The sequence below is a fragment of the Lissotriton vulgaris genome, chromosome 3_1, assembly GCF_964263255.1.
Source record: "Lissotriton vulgaris chromosome 3_1, aLisVul1.2, whole genome shotgun sequence".
Classification (NCBI taxonomy): Eukaryota; Metazoa; Chordata; class Amphibia; order Caudata; family Salamandridae; genus Lissotriton; species Lissotriton vulgaris.
The window spans coordinates 1,240,614,916-1,240,631,975 of NC_141689.1; the positions used below are offsets into that span (position 1 = coordinate 1,240,614,916).

The 17,060-nt window shown below is 50.2% G+C and overlaps 1 protein-coding gene across 1 annotated transcript in view; it reads left to right on the top strand.

Moving 5' to 3' along the window:
* The window catches only part of LOC147727723 (uncharacterized), a 170,769-nt gene that overhangs the window by 112,546 nt on the left and 41,163 nt on the right, over positions 1-17,060 (top strand). Inside the window, exons 6-8 of the mRNA XM_086961720.1 lie at positions 2,642-2,734; positions 3,256-3,312; positions 4,185-4,298. Coding sequence (XP_086817846.1) covers positions 2,642-2,734; positions 3,256-3,312; positions 4,185-4,298 — 264 coding nt within the window. The remainder of the gene's footprint in view (positions 1-2,641; positions 2,735-3,255; positions 3,313-4,184; positions 4,299-17,060) is intronic.

Here is a 17,060-nt window from a genome sequence, read left to right on the forward strand (position 1 = left end):
TCGCCAATTGGATGACAGCGAACTGCCTCCAACTCAATGGTGGTAAAACGGAGGTGCTGATCATGGGCAAAAACTCCAACAGCTGGAGCAACCTTTGGTGGCCTTGCTCACTGGGCCCAGCCCCTCCTCCAAAAAATCTGGCTAAAAACTTGGGAGTCTGGCTGGACTCTGCACTTAATTTTCAGGCTCACACCAAAAAAGTGGCCGCGACTTGTATTGGATTACTGAGAAGCCTTAATCCCATCTTAGGCTTCTTTGATTCCAAAACGAGACAACTGATTGTTCAGTCGACCATCCTGGCCAGGTTATACTACGCCAGTGTTCTGCTGTTAGGAGCCAATAAAGCGGAAATTAAGAGATTCCAACGGATTCAGAATTCCGCAGCCAGGGCTATAGTAGGCTTGCCTAGAAGGTGCTCCGCGAGAGCTGCTATTCATAGAATGCACTGGCTGCCTGTGGAAGCCCGTATCCAATTCAAGGCCCTCATCTTTGCCTTTAGGATTCTGCGAACTGAGGGACCTGAGCTCCTTCGCCCACTGCTAACGCCCTATAACCCCCAACGAAATCTTCGCTCCAAAGGGCAACACTTAGTCCTGGTCCCCTACACGAAATACTGCCGTGTAGGAGGGCGCTCGTTCAGACTGTTAGGGGCTAAGTTATGGAACTCCCTCCCCCTACATATTCGTAGCATGAACAACCTATTGGCTTTCCGCAAAGCGATCAAAACTCACCTCTTTCCCCCCCTGTAGATGTCCACCTGCTTCTTTCCCAGTTTGTTATGTTGGTTCTAGCGCCGGGACGCCCCGTTGCCAGGGCAGCTGTTGCGCTTTACAAAACGCTTAACATAACATAACATATTAAGGCCCTTAGGGAGGCTGGTCTTCTGCTCATGGGCGACTTATACCCGGAAGGTAGGTATATTTCGGGGGATGAGTTGAACTACATACATAATCCCACACCACTCTTTCTATTCACCTGCTACAGGCTCCAACGAGCTATGAGGGATCACTATCTTAGCTTTCCTGAGGAGCCGGAGACCCTGCGCTCGCTGCATATGCTGCTTGTGGCTCCTTCTAGGAAGAAGCTGCTGACAAGGTTATACAAGACAGTGCAGGAGAAAACGGTACATAGGGCAAGTGGCAGCAGAGATCGCCGGAGTGTGATCCTAGATATACAGATTACAGATGATGTATGGGAGCAAATATGCATGCTAACGGGTAGGCTGACATCCAATAGTAACTTGCGAATCATCCATCTGAAGTACTTGCACCAGGTCTATCACACGCCAGATAAGCTACACAAAATGGGATTGAGAGAGTCAAGTAGATGTCGGAGGTGTGGTCATAGGGGGGCAGATTTCCTCCACCTTGCATGGAACTGTAGGATGGTTGAACAATACTGGGTGGAGGTTGTGAATCGACTACAATTAATGACGGGCCTGACAATCGCCTGCACGCCTTTAGAATGTCTGTTAGGATATGTACCGAGGTTGAAAGCCACAGCGGGTCGATTTATAAGAGTGGCTTTACTACTGGCTGGCAAAAGCGGTGACTCCTGTTCATATGGGATGGCAAATTACACCCAAAACCTGATCTGTGGATCAAGGACAAGGTATATTGCAGGGAGCAATTGGAACTTTATGCTGAAGAACTTCCTGTATCCTCCCGCCCGAGAGATATATGGGCTCCCCTGAGGGAATATTTACTGGCCACTGTTGAACAATCAGATTAGTAAAACAATGGTAAATTGGGATATAATGCATCACAATTGAACAACGAAGGTATGGGATGTGAATTCATTGTACCTTGAAAATGTACACCGCCACAATAACTGTAGAATACCTGTGTTCTTTCTTGTTATTGGTCCTGTGTCATAAGTAGCCATGGATGTTTTTTTTTTTGCCTTTGTTTTTGGTGTTCGAGTTGTAGCAATGTTTGGCAGATTCCTGAATACTGCTGGTCAATGTCGTTTGCTATCCTGGATCTGTGTATGATCTGTAATTTGAAATGCTTCATAAATAAATAAAAATAAATAAATACATAAATAAAAAGTTATGGATGTAAATCTACAGACGGGTTTAATCTCATGTACATACCCCAGAAGGGCAATAAATGCACCCAACCCTAAGTGTAGCTCAATTACCATCCCAGACAAATTCCTCAAACTCTTGTGTCCAAACCTGCATCACATGAGAGGACCTCCATGCCAGGTGCAAAGCATCAGCTTCATGGTACCACAGTGGGCACGACCCCCCTCCTTGTGGAACTGTGGGTTCCTAAAACTAGGTGTAGTGTAATAGATCCTGTGTAAAATACCAGCCATCCAGGCAAACCCTCTGAGTTTGCTGGCAACAGTAACTCCTTTGCGCGTCTGTCCGCTTCCCAGCCAGCCACCTCCTGCCATCTTACCCTGGCCTTCACTGGGATCCTGGGCTTAGCTCTCATTGACATATGATAAAGACTAATCGATTTCCTCCAAGACAACATTAAGACATGAAAACTATGTCAACTCGGGTAATGGTGCGGTGGGGAGGGCTCATTGTGGAATTCTTTCATCTAAGGAGATATTTTTTCTATTTGTAAAGGAAAGAATAATGTCGAACTTGGTTTTAGTAGTATTTGAACTGTTTCTTTTAAACCAGCCACAGCTCCTTTGCTCAGAAACGTACCGGAAGTAGGTTTTATGGATCACATCTACACAGAAGGAGGAGAAAGCACAACCAACCTGACTTCAGGTACGCGTATGTCACATATATTACTGTGTTGTAAAATTGATACAGTGCTTTCATTCAATAGCGGGGAACATCATCTTCTCTGGAAATGTATATACGTCCTTAGTTGTTTGTTCCTTGTGCAGCCTATTTCTTCTGACTAAAGGGATCAGGTTCACCCCTGTAGTATGTCACATCCTTTCACTTTCTGCAAGGCTAGAAAGAAGGCAACACTAAACACTAAGCATTAAAACATCTCATTTAGGTTGCTTGAATGTAAACCCTTTCTCTAAGCGAAGTGTATAGATAGCCTATAACCACTTTACACCCAGATGAGTAAAATGTTAGATATTGATGTGAAAGGAACATCAGCCACCACATCACAAACCTGCCTGAGGGTTGCACCATTTATATGTTCATGAGAGGGGACTATTCTTCATACCTGCCATTAAAGCTGGGATGTGCTGCCCTCTCTGTATAGAGGCAAAGAAACCAAAAATGGATACATTAATTTATAATTTGAATACAAGTGTAATATCTTACAGAATTTCCACGTTTGACTTCAGAAGAGAAAGGAGAACCCAGTCCTGCCCTCTGCTTAGGTGAGTTACAAATGTCTTTATGAGTTATTTGCTAGCATTGGCGGGGGCCCTATCTTTTGAGCTTAGTTTAATTACATGTGCTCTTGAGTTGGTACATGATTGGAAATGCACAGTGAGTGACACAACACACAGGTTACTTTAACCCTCTAATAGATTAGTCTCATCTGCCTTATTCCCCAGGGGCTCTTGCTAACAGCAGATATGGCATGTGATATATTCCTTTCAAACATATATATATGGAGGTCATATTTTCCCTTTAACTTTGCCAGTTTCTGACCAGTCCCTTTGATGTAGCTGTACATTTAGATCAGCTCTCCTCTTCCATCGCAAGCTTATGGTAACACCTTTAAACTGAACATCTACAGACCGATCAGCTATTCCATAAGGACCTGCCAGGTCACAGTGAGGGACTTTGAAAAAAAATGTGCAACATATCAAGGGCCACAACACTTTGCAACAAGAGCATGAACTGTACTTTCATGGAACAGATGCATCTGACCTCAGTCCACGTAAACTCCATCCATTCAGAAGACTTCAAGGGTTATTCCTAACCCCCTCTCCTGTCTCCAGGAAGCTCTTTGTCTGACTTTTATTGGATGATGTGATCGCCCTTTTGATATATGTATGACAGCTGCAAAGAAAACAAGTTGGTGGGTTTCTACGCAAGGTCTCACACCTGGGCATGGTGTTTTGGTGAACCTGTTAAATGATATCTGGGGCCTTGTTCGTTTCTGCCACTTCTGGATCAGAGCTTTAGATACACCGTTAAGTAGTCTCTCTTGCTGTTTCTTTTTTGTTAATGGAGCATAGCCCGCCATGAGAGATGTTTGTTTGCGTACGAAGACTTATATAGTTGCCCTTTCTTTTTGTAGCTGAAGAGGCAGTTGCTATGCCATCTGGATCCTTCAGCATTAAGGATGAGGGAAATGCTGAGTCTATGGACCACCAGGACTGTGAGAGAAATGAAAGCATCAGTAATCCTGCAGGCGAGTAGATTTTGTACCCTTTAAAGGAATCTTAATTTTCTCCTGATCCTAAATAAAGAGTTCTATTGCTAACTTACTAAATCTAGTGACTGGTTGAAATAAAAGAATCCTGAGCTCTGCTGTCTGTTCTCCTTTCCTCATCTATATCTCATTGTACATAAACAGCCATTTTGGTGATATTCTCCGTATTATTGTTGTAATAATTTGTATTGCTTGTCTTTCAAATGCAACAATAGCCATGCATTTTCTGCCATGACATGTATAGCTTCCATGTCCTACTATTTTGAAGTACATTTAGATTTCTCAATTGTTCGATCCCTTTATCCAACCAGATCCTATCTGCTAATGAGTGGGTACAGAAAGAGAAAGGGCCGCACTCCTACAGCCAAGATTTTATCTAATCTACATGCCCTTTACATCTACAAGATCCTGAACACATTTTTGTATTGCCAGACATGTCAATAATTTTTTAGTATAGACTTATCATAGACCTATTGACTCCTTAATCACCATATACTTGAGCAGTAAGTTTGGCGAATAGACATTTCGTCTTGCTTATTATTTTCGTGCCGCTTGACTAATCTGCACGAATTTTGACCCTCGCTTGGTGGATCTGTCAAAATTTTGCAGGTCAGGTTTAGTCAGAACAGTGCTATAGGGTTGTTTGGTGTTTATCCATTAAGACGTTTTCAAGGTATTTATCATTAAAAAAAGGTGTCTGGCAGGCATTAAAGGGTTAATCAGAAAACACATTTTGAGCATTTTGTTTTTTAATTGTTACAAAGGATTCGAAGATCCTAAGGATTCGGGCAATGTGGGGGACAGCAAAAGATTGGCTGTCTTCTTCTTGAAAAAAGTTACAAAATAGGTATAAAGGTTCTGATGTAGCATCTCCTGACCCTATGTTGTGGGGTCATGTGTTCCCAACGTGGCAGATAGTGCCCCCAAAATAAAACAAGCATTTGCAATGCAATAGGTCTCGCATTAGGAAAGTGTGAGCTATTTGTATTGTAAATGACATTTTTTTAAATATGTGTTGGCTTTAAAAATATATAAATTAATAGCATTGTTATTTACAAAGCCAATAGCTTACACTTTCCTAATGCGAGTCCTATTGGCTATGGCAATTCTTGTTGGCAACCCACCGGGGCAACCCCCGGCCCATCACCAACGGAACCCCAGCTCCTGAATCCCCCGGTATCGGCTGGCCCGGGCCCCTTTCAGCACCCCGGCCCAGCCGCCATTTTGGACACTACACGACAAGGCCGCGTGGCCTCAGATCGACCCCGACCCCGGGCCTGGCCAGGCCCCGACATCGAGGCACCACCATCCACCCAGGGGGTGAAGAGACCACTTGGCAGGTCAATGGGAGAAGGAGTGTCGATGGCTCTCCTCCGCCAGGTGTCGATCGCCCCCAGCCTCCCCGGGCGCTGGCTCCACCCCCCTGCTGGGTGTCTGGACTCCCTCATCCCGGACCTCCCGACCTCCAAGTGCGAGGGTCCGGACATCAAAGGGCGCCAGACCTATAACTGGGGCAGCTCCAGAACAGGAAGACAGTTGTATCCTGGAGTCGAGAGACACCGAGACGAACTCATCCCTGGAGGCCTGCTGGAGCTGCCGCGGCTCCTTCTTGTGAAACCATCTTCGGAGCCTGCTGGCGCTGCCGCGGCCCTCTTCATTGTGAAACCATCTATGAAGCCTGCTGGCGCTGCCGCGGCCCTCTTCATCGTGAAGCCATCCACGAAGCCTGCTGGCGCTGCCGCGGCCCTCTTCATCGTGAAACCATCTACGAAGCCTGCTGGCGCTGCCGCGGCCCTCTCCATCGTGAAACCATCTACGAAGCCTGCTGGCGCTGCCGCTGCCCTCTTCATCGTGAAACCATCTTCGGAGCCTGCTGGCGCTGCCGCGGCCCTCTTCATCGTGAAACCATCTTCGAAGCCTGCTGGCGCTGCCGCAGCCCATCCTTGCGAACTCTCCAGCTCGAGGATTGTGAGCTCCACCTCCTACTGCTCCCTTACCGGACCGGTACTAAGACTGTCCCGCTACCCCTTTTCCCCAAAGAGAATAGAATTGGCAGGATCCTCGTATCCTGGTCCCGCTGTATCGTTTATCGCCTTGCCTCGAGATTTCTATATAAAGTGTGCAGAACTCATCTTGTGTGGTGTCCATCTGTGGGGGGGAAAGTTACTTGTCTGTACGATCACCGGAGAAGGCCCTCACCGGAGGCCTCTCCCCCTGTACTCGGCCGACCCTCCGGGTCTCCGTCTAACATTGGTGGCCAGCGGCGCGATCCGAGCCGACGCATAATCGTACAGAGAGTAACTCACCCCACGACACACAGCCACCATGACGACAAAGGAAAGTGGAACAACGGAAAAATTCCTGATGGAGAAACTAGAAGAATACAGCCACAAGGAACTAAAACAATTCTGTATAGAACTGGGCATTGCTACCACAGGACTGAGCACGAAAGATGACCTCAAACACGCCTTGGAGGCTTGGGCAGAGACGGAAACGCCCTTACCCCAAAACCAAAGCCTCAAGACAACCGAAACAAGCACCGCTCCTACAGAGGAAAGAAGACCGGGCCTTTCGTCCGAGGAGGCCCGAGAACGGGAAAAGAGCCGGCTCCTCGAATTGGAACTGGCTCGACTTCGCTTAGATGGAGAACTCAAATTAGCGGAACAAAAAATAACGCTAAAACACTTACGGCTCTGAGAGGAGCGAGAAGAGAAAAAGAGTCAAAGGGAGCTGGAAGAGAAAAGACTAGCCTACGAGCATGAGCGCAACTTGAAGGAAATAGAGATTCGGAGACAGAACAAAGACCTCGGAGTTCCCGGGCACCAGAGCCCCCCGGTCACTACGGACCCCAAGGTCCACATCCCCAAGGATGTCGTCAGAGAATATTACCGGAACGATGATATCCAGCAATGGTTCAAAGCCTATGAAGTAGCAATGACCTCCCACCGGATCCCCCGGAGCGACTGGGGAGCCGGGTTATGGGGAAGGTTTGTTAACGAAGGGCCAGACGCCCTGCTGCAACTCCCTGACCATCAGATGACGTCCTACGACCACATGAAAGCCGCCCTCCTCACTCGATACGGGCTCACGCCCGAGATGTACCGCCAGAGGTTCCGCGACTGCAAACGGATCCCGGGTACAACTTGGGTGGAGTACGTGAACTTCTTCAGCCGAGCCTTCGAGGGGTGGATCAAGGGCAGCCAGGTGACCACTTACGAGCAGCTATTCGACCTTATTGTATGGGAGCACCTCTCCAATAACTGCTTCGTCGAGCTCCGGCAGCACCTCCTTGACAGTAAACTGACTGAACCCCGAAAACTCGCCATCGAAGCAGACCGATGGGAGAGCACCCGAGTTCCTCGAAACTGGTCCGGCGAGCAAAACAGAGCCTCCCAAGGGCCCCACCGTCCTCGGGGAGGAGGAGGAGGCCAGGGTCGGGGCCGAGACACCGTCCCGGTGACCACCACCAGCAACACCCCGCCCCCGGCCGGAAGAGGAAGCCCTCCGACGCGACCAGGGTTCCGCGCCAACGTTACCTGCCACCGATGCCAACGACCCGGCCACTACGCCAATGATCCCAACTGCCCGAAAAACCAGAGTTCCATGCCCCGCCAATTCGCTGCCGCCGTCCTGGGAGAAGAACATGCCCCAGAAGACCCCGAAGAGTACGGGCCAGACCAGCCCGAGTGGGAACCCGCCGCCATGTCCCTGGTCTGTCTAGGGGAAAGAGACTTGGTTCCGCGGGCACCCCTTCCCGCCAACACGCAGAAGTACAGCCAGTGGGTCACCATTAATGGACACCGGGCTGAAGCCCTCCGCGACACCGGGGCCAGTGTGACCGCAGTCCGCTGCCATCTGGTAACCCCGGACCAGATCTTACCAAATGTTCTTTGCCCAGTACGGTCGGCCGACAACTCCGAAAGCCTGTGTCGGATGGCCTGCGTCCCCTTCGAGTGGGGAGGGGTATCCGGCATGCTAAAAGTGACTGTCCGCGACGATGCCCCAGTAGACTGCCTCCTGGGAAACGACCTTGAAAGTTCCCCCTGGTCCGCCGTGGAGCGAAGAGAGCACCTGGGGATGCTGGGTCTCCCTGAATGGGTCTGCGTAACGACCCGGTCCATGGCCGCCCGCGCCATCTCCAGCCCCGAAGAACCAGAATGGCCAGAACCCCCTCCGCCAATCATCCCCGAAGGAGCAGCCCCGGAGCCCAGTTCCCCGTAGTCCAGCGAAGAAGGACTTGATCGGCTCCGGGGCCTTCCAGAAATGGCCCAGTGGCGTCAAGAGGGTGGCCTTACTCGGGAACAATTCCGACAGGAGCAGAGAACGTGTCCCTCCCTCGAGGGACTCAGACAGCAAGCCCTCACCCAGAACGCAGGAGACTCCTCGGGGGCCCACTGGATTTATTGGGACAATGACCTGCTCTACATTGAGCAAAAGATTGCCGAGCTGGGGGCCAGCCGGGTGCTGGTGGTCCCCCTCCGCTTCAGAGACTTCCTCTTGAACCTAGCACACGATATGCCTCTTGCCGGACACCTGGGGCAGGACAAAACATACAGCCGCCTGGTGACCCACTTCTACTGGCCGAAGATGCGGAATGATGTAACCAACCACTGCCGGGCCTGCCCAACATGCCAGGCCAGCGGGAAGAGCGGCCGAAAACTCAAAGCACCCCTGCAGCCGTTTCCCATCGTCACCACCCCGTTTGAACGGGTGGGAATAGACATTGTGGGGCCCCTGGAGCCCCGGACAGCACAAGGACACCGGTTCATCCTGGTCCTGGTGGACCACGCCACCCGCTATCCCGAGGCCATTCCTCTTCGGACCGTGACGGCGCCCGTGGTGGGCCGAGCACTGATGGGGATCTTCTCACGGGTGGGCTTCCCCCGGGAAGTCGTCAGTGACAGGGGCACAAACTTTATCTCCAAGTACATGAAGTCCCTATGGCAACAGTGCGGGGTCACCTACAAATTCACGACCCCCTATCACCCGCAAGGAAATGGGTTGGTAGAGCGGTTTAACCGCACCCTCAAGGGAATGATCATGGGCCTAGAGGAACCCCTACGTCGCCAATGGGACGTGCTACTCCTGTGCCTCCTGTTCGCTTACAGGGAGGTCCCCCAGAAATCCCTGGGCTTCAGTCCGTTCGAACTACTGTATGGACACCCCGTCCGGGGCCCCCTCAGCCTGGTCAAAGAAGGGTGGGAGGTGGCCCCTCAGAAGACTCCTCCGGATGTATACAAGTACCTCCTGACCCTCCGTAACCAGACCCGGTGATTCCGGGAACTTGCCAAGGCCAACCTGGAAGCCAGTCAAGAAGATATGAAGCGCTGGTATGATCAGCATGCCTCCTCCATCGAGTTCGAGCCGGGACAACAGGTTTGGGTGATGTCCCCGGTTGAACCTTGCGCCCTACAGGACAAATGGATGGGGCCCTTCAAAGTAGTAGAGCGCAAGGGTCCAGTCACCTACCTGATCGACAAGGAGTCACCCCGGAACCCCCTACGGGTCCTCCACGCCAACAGACTCAAACCCCACTTCGTGCGCTCAGAACTTAGCCTCCTGATGGCTACCGACAGTGGGGCTGAAGAAGTCTCCGAGCCTCTCCCTGACCTGCTGAAAACGCTCGAAAAGGACGGCTCCGTGGAAGGGGTCCGACTCTCCGATGCCTTGTCCCCAGAGCAACGCCAAGACTGTCGAGACCTTCTGCTCCAATTTTCCGACCTGTTTTCCCTCATCCCCGGGGTCACCCTCTGGTGCCTTCACGACGTCGATACCGGGGATAGCCCCCCTATCCGACACAGGGCGTACCGAGTGCCGGATCGAGTTCGCGCCTGCATCCAGACAGAAGTCTCAAAAATGCTGGCTCTGGGAGTGATCGAGCCATCTGACAGCCCCTGGGCCAGCCCGGTCGTGCTGGTCCCCAAGGCGGCCGCCCCGGGCGTCGCCCCCGAGCTCAGGTTCTGCGTGGACTATCGGGGCCTGAACGCTGTTACCAGGACCGACGCTCATCCCATCCCCCGGGCAGATGAGCTGATTGACAGCATGGGGGCCGCCCGCTACCTGAGCATCTTCGACTTAACCGCGGGCTACTGGCAGATCGGCCTCACCCCAGGGGCCCAAGAGCGATCCGCCTTCTCTACCCCGGATGGCCACTACCACTTCAAGGTGATGCCATTCGGCATGAAGAACGCCCCCGCCACCTTCCAGAGACTCGTGAACCAGGTACTGGCGGGCCTCGAGGAATTCAGCACCGCCTATCTGGACGATATTGCTGTGTACAGTCGCCACTGGGCAGAACACCTCCACCACCTTCAGGAGGTCCTGAACGCCCTCCGGCGGGCCGGGCTTACCATCAAAGCCAGCAAGTGCCAGATTGGCCAAGGGTCTGTGACATACCTGGGACACCAAGTGGGAAGCGGCCTGGTGGCCCCCCTCCAGCTCAAGATCGCTGCCATCCAGGCCTGGGAACCTCCGGTCACCCAAACAGAGGTCCGAGCCTTCTTGGGGCTCACCGGGTACTACCGGCGCTTTGTAAAAGACTATGGCAGCATTGTGGGGCCCCTCACAGAACTCACATCCAAGAAGAACCCCAAAAACGTCAACTGGACTCCTGACCGCCAGGCGGCTTTTGAGGAATTGAAGTCCGCCATGTGCACCGCCCCCGTGCTCCAGGCCCCCGACTACAGCCGGGAGTTCATAGTACAGACAGACGCCTCAGATCATGGCGTGGGGGCCGTCCTCTCCCAACTCAACACCGAGGGAGTTGACCAACCAGTGGCCTTCATCAGCCGACGCCTGCTGGCCCGAGAGCAGCGCTGGAGCACCATCGAACGGGAGGCCTTCGCAGTGGTGTGGGCCCTCAAGAAGCTCCGGCCCTATCTCTTCGGTACCCACTTCCGGGTGCAAACAGATCACCGCCCCCTGCAATGGCTAATGCAGATGCGGGGGGAGAACCCAAAGTTGTTGCGCTGGTCCATCTCCCTGCAGGGGATGGACTTCACTGTGGAGCATCGTCCAGGCCAAGACCACGCCAACGCAGACGGCCTGTCACGCTTCTTCCGCCTCGGCGAGGAGAGTACCCAAGGAGATGGGTGACTCTCCCTGTCTTCAGCTGGGGGGGACGCATGTTGGACAGGCCGCATGGAAGGCCCGGTCCCTCCCCGCATGGCGGGGCCCGGACCCCTGCTCCTCCTATGTCCTCCACAAGAACCATCCCGGCAACCCACCGGGGCAACCCCCGGCCCATCACCAACGGAACCCCAGCTCCTGAACCCCCCGGTATCGGCTGGCCCGAGCCCCTTTCAGCACCCCGGCCCCCGGCCCAGCCGCCATTTTGGACACTACACGACAAGGCCGCGTGGCCTCAGATCGACCCCAACCCCGGGCCTGGCCAGGCCCCGACATCGAGGCACCACCATCCACCCAGGGGGTGAAGAGACCACTTGGCAGGTCAATGGGAGAAGGAGTGTCGATGGCTCTCCTCCGCCAGGTGTTGATCGCCCCCAGCCTCCCCGGGCGCTGGCTCCACCCCCCTGCTGGGTGTCTGGACTCCCTCATCCCGGACCTCCCGACCTCCAAGTGCGAGGGTCCGGACATCAAAGGGCGCCAGACCTATAACTGGGGCAGCTCCAGAACAGGAAGGCAGTTGTATCCTGGAGTCGAGAGACACCGAGACGAACTCATCCCTGGAGGCCTGCTGGCGCTGCCGCGGCTCCTTCTTGTGAAACCATCTTCGGAGCCTGCTGGCGCTGCCGCGGCCCTCTTCATCGTGAAACCATCTACGAAGCCTGCTGGCGCTGCTGCGGCCCTCTTCATCGTGAAACCATCTACGAAGCCTGCTGGCGCTGCCGCGGCCCTCTTCATCGTGAAACCATCTACGAAGCCTGCTGGCGCTGCCGCGGCCCTCTCCATCGTGAAACCATCTACGAAGCCTGCTGGCGCTGCCGCGGCCCTCTTCATCGTGAAACCATCTTCAGAGCCTGCTGGCGCTGCGGCGGCCCTCTTCATCGTGAAACCATCTTCGAAGCCTGCTGGCGCTGCCGCGGCCCATCCTTGCGAACTCTCCAGCTCGAGGATTGTGAGCTCCACCTCCTACTGCTCCCGTACCGGACCGGTACTAAGACTGTCCCGCTACCCCTTTTCCCCAAAGAGACTAGAATTGGCAGGATCCTCGTATCCTGGTCCCGCTGTATCGTTTATCGCCTTGCCTCGAGATATCTATATAAAGTGTGCAGACTCATCTTGTGGGTGTCCATCTGTGGGGGGGGAAGTTACTTGTCTGTACGATCACCGGAGAAGGCCCTCACCGGAGGCCTCTCCCCCTGTACTCGCCCGACCCTCCGGGTCTCCGTCTAACAGGGCAGACTAGCAGCGCGAGAAGGGCAGAAATGCTGATTTTTAGCGCAAAGCATGGGCGGGGGGCAGTATGTGACAGAGCTAGAGCGTGGAATGTTTTAAGACATAAACTTAAAGAGAGGGCTAAGCGTCCTGGCAGACAGCCCCCTAATTTAAACTCGGACACTGTTATAGAAGCAGCCGAGGGCAAGAGACTGCCCGCTGGTAATACGAGAGTTTAAATTATTGGCATTGTAAATGACAAAGCCTTTTATTTATCTGTTTTGAAGAACACCAGTTCAAGGCATGGTCATTTACAATGACAATAACTTAAACTCTCGCAAATGCGAGACATATTGTGTTGCAAATGCTTATTATTATTAATATTATTTGTCATCTGGGTGATGGGGACACAATGAGAACAATTATAAGATATAGGCGAGACAGACTAGAAGAGGCTGCATTTGGGGGAGGAGGGAGTTCGGCAAGATAGATTACCTTTTAATTTGATCTCTCAACATACTCACATTCTGTGCAAAAATTAATTGACTTTTATAGTTGACACAATACCGGTTTGCCAGGCTGAAATTGTAGAGAAACAGTGCGGTCCCAGGTGTGACTGTGTGTCAGAACATGTCCCACATACCATCCCCTCATTAACGCCCCCCCCTAAAAAAAATAGTGTGCAATAGTATTCCAGCTAGAGGCAGCATTCTTCGTCCACTTCCGGACCGTGTTGGATCTTTCTTCGTACCAAGGGGGGGGGGGCAGGAAAATGCTGCAAAAATCTGACCAGAATTGTTTCCACGGTGGGCGCTTGTACAGAGCCCACGAGGTTCTGTTTGTCAGGAGCTGTGGAAACGGCAGATAGCTCGGTGTGTTAGGTACATGCTACAGGGATCTGTGTGTAACACTGTCACATAGGTCTTAAATTCCAACGCGGGCACGGAAAATGTATTAATTTCTCTCATTTTAATTTGTAAAGAGATTAATTCTGTCGTTGTTGCCGCCTCAGGGCACTTTAGAAGAAGGGATATCAGAGTGGTTCATGAAAGAACAGGGGGGCAACAAAAAAAGTCCACACGCGCCATACGTTGGTATGAGCTGATTTAAGTCTCCCTGCTGGAAGCGATGGAGCGACTAGAAAGTCTTGTCGGGGATAGTCGTCCAGTACTGTAGGGCTTATGAGTACGCTAGGTGGTACCACTATGCAAAAAAAGCAAAATCTAACTGTAAAAAAAACGCCAGAGCAGAGAAAATGATATACGAAAACACCATAATTATTTCCACAGGCAAACATAGAAACTAGCAGGTTATTCGGCGTTTCACTTTGTGTGGCTCCCCCTGCCAAAGTGTGGCTCTTGGACCGTGCTCCAAACTAATTAAATAAATAAACCAAACGTGTCCGCTAAAGTCGGCAGACTGCGCTCCAAGCTAATTATATAAATAAATAAGCGCGAGTGGGTGCCGTTGGTCAGGCTATCTTGATAAACAAGGCACAGCCTGCAGCCGTGAATAAGTGACGGCGGGGGGCGGGGCAGCTGAAGCCTTTGATGTGGCAAATGCTGCTGGCAGGGGGAAGCCTGTGGGGAAATGCGAGGCGCGGCCGTGAATAAGTGACGGCGGGGGGCGGGGCAGCTGAAGCCTTTGATGTGGCAAAAGCTGCTGGCAGGGGGGAAGCCTGTGGGGAAATGCAAGCTTGTGCACGAAGGAGCTTGTGGTCACGTGATTTCACGTGAACTGTTGAGAATCCTCATCATAAAAAGTCAGCTTTGTGGATGGATGGCAAAAGGTCTCTACGAGACCTAAAAAGGCACACATTTTCCTGCGGGATTGGCAGAACCAACTTTAGGTACGAGGAGGTGTGATTTTGCAGACATACCTGCAAATATTTTGAAAGTGGTTATTTTGTTCTAATCTTAAAGAGCTTAAACTAAAAAAGACAGTGCAAATATACATGGCAAAGAACGTGGAGAGTGAGCACTGTGGACATTGGGCTGGCACACTATGTATAGAGCCTGCTGTACAGGGCCAAAGGCCGTGTGCAGCTGGTTTGATAAGACCAGGAGCAGCACATGGCAGGGTTGAAGACCTTGTCCAGCATCCATTACATACTGCATTTTCTATGACATCCCTGATAACATCACTGATTACATCCCAAATAGCATCCTTGATGACAACACTGTGCATTGCAGGGTTGCAAGGTATAGTTACTTCAGTTAACTTATGTATTTCTGTTGTTTTAAATTTAAAATGTTACGTTTTACCTGACATTTTCATGTAACAATTACAACACTTTAACCATCGTTTTTTTCAGCATATAGATAGATATATTCACCCCCCAAAAAAAGGTTACAGGCACTTTATAGTTAGGTTCACGTTTTACCCACAGAAAACCATAGAATTTCAGCAGTTATAGTTATACTTATGGTTATACTCATGTTAAGAAACAAAATCTCGTGGCCTAAAGTTACTTAACAGTTACTTATAGTTTCTTCAGATAAGTATAGCTATAAGTATAACTATAACTGCTGAATTTCATGGTTTTGAGTGGGTAGAATGTGAACTTAATTATGAAGTCCCTGTAACCTTTGTGTTTTTTCTGTATATTTGTATTTTTTTTAATGTATAGTAATATAAAATTCTGTGGAGGAGCAGTGTCCCTCTATATACAGAGTTTTATTTCTTTAATAACTCCAAAACTGCTGAACAAATTTCACACCAAATTACAAAAAGGGCTCAATCTGGACCTAGAGCTAACTTTCTGCTAAATTTGGTGTGAATCTGTTTAGTGGTACGGCCTGTAGCTGTGTCTAAAAATTGCAAAATCCCCAAAGACATTGCATGGGGGAAAAACGTTTTGGAACCACCCCTTTTTCTCGGCCCCAGCTTGACTAATCATCCTGAAACTTTCCATGTAGACGTAGATAAAGTAGAACATTTAAAAATGAAAAAATTGTGACGTTTCGTCAAACTGCGCTAAAGGTATTAGCAAAACAAAAAATGCATCTTCTATGGGAAAAGTTGGTCCTAACTGTAAGCTGTAAGTTCCTGCTGGCTATCTCGAGTATATGTATATATATACTCTCCCCACTGGAAAAAACAAAGGTTCCTGGAAAATTGTAGTTAGGTTCTGATTTTACACACACACACACACAACCATAGAAATCCAGCAGTTATAGTTCTCTCAAGTACTATAACTCATGCCCGAGATAAAATCTGAGCCGCCACCATCCACAGTTTTCTCATCAATAACTTCACTACAAAGTTTGCAGTGATATTATCAATGATGCCATAGAAGATGTCATGAGTAATGTAAAATGAAGGGTATTAGCGGTAATTAGCAGTGCATGGCAAGGGTGTGACTTATAGTTACATTAGGGCACAATTTACAATTACTTGAGATAACTATAACTGCTGAATTTCTATAGTTTCGTGTGTGTAAAGTCCGAACATAACTATAACTCCCCTGTAACCTTTGTTTTTTTATGAATTTCTAAACACTTTTTACTTCTATTTCCTTATTTTAACGACCCTGTAACCTTTGGTATTTTTTGTGAGTTTCTAAGATTTCTTTAATTCAATTTCGTAACTATAACGTCGCTTTAACCTTTTTTTCCCCCCCAGTGAATTTCCATGTTTTAATGCCATTTCCTAACTGTAACGTCTCTGTAACCTTTGTTTTTATCAATGAATTGCTAAGTTTACTGCTATTGCCTAACTAAAATGTCAAGGAAACCTGGGTGTGTGTGAGGGTGTATAAGTGGTTGTGTGGGTGTTAAGTGGTTGTGTGGGTTTGTAAGTCGGTGTGTGAGTGTGTAGTGAGCGTGCCAGTGAGTGTGTGACTGGCTCTGTGGTTCTGTGACTGGATGTGTGAGTGGCTGAGTGGATCTGTGAATGGGTGTGTAAGTGGCTGTATGGGTGTGTTTGTGGGTGTGTGGGTGAATGCTTCTGTGAGTGGGTGTGTGAATGGTTCTCTGGGTCGCTGATTGGGTGTGAGTGGCTGTATGAGTGTGTGAGTTGGTGTTTGAGTGTTTTTCTGGGTCTCTGAGTGGGTGTGGTAGTGGCTGTATGAGTATGAGATTGGTGTTATGGATCTCGTGGATGTGTGAGTGGTTGTGTAATTACGTGTGTGACTGGCTGTGTGGGTCTATAATTGGATGTGTGAATCGTTTTGTGGGTCTCTGAGTGGGTGTGTGAGTGGCTGTGTGAGTGAGTGTGACGAACAGCTTATACTTTCCCAAGTAAAACTTTGTGTTTGTTGAAAAACAAAAATATCAGAACTTTGCAAGACTGATTCCAGGCACACCATCTGAATATGTTGGTCTAAGTTCTGCTAGCTCACAGTTCACCATTTGTACCCCTAATCTGACACTGTAACACATGGATTATACAACCTCAGAACAT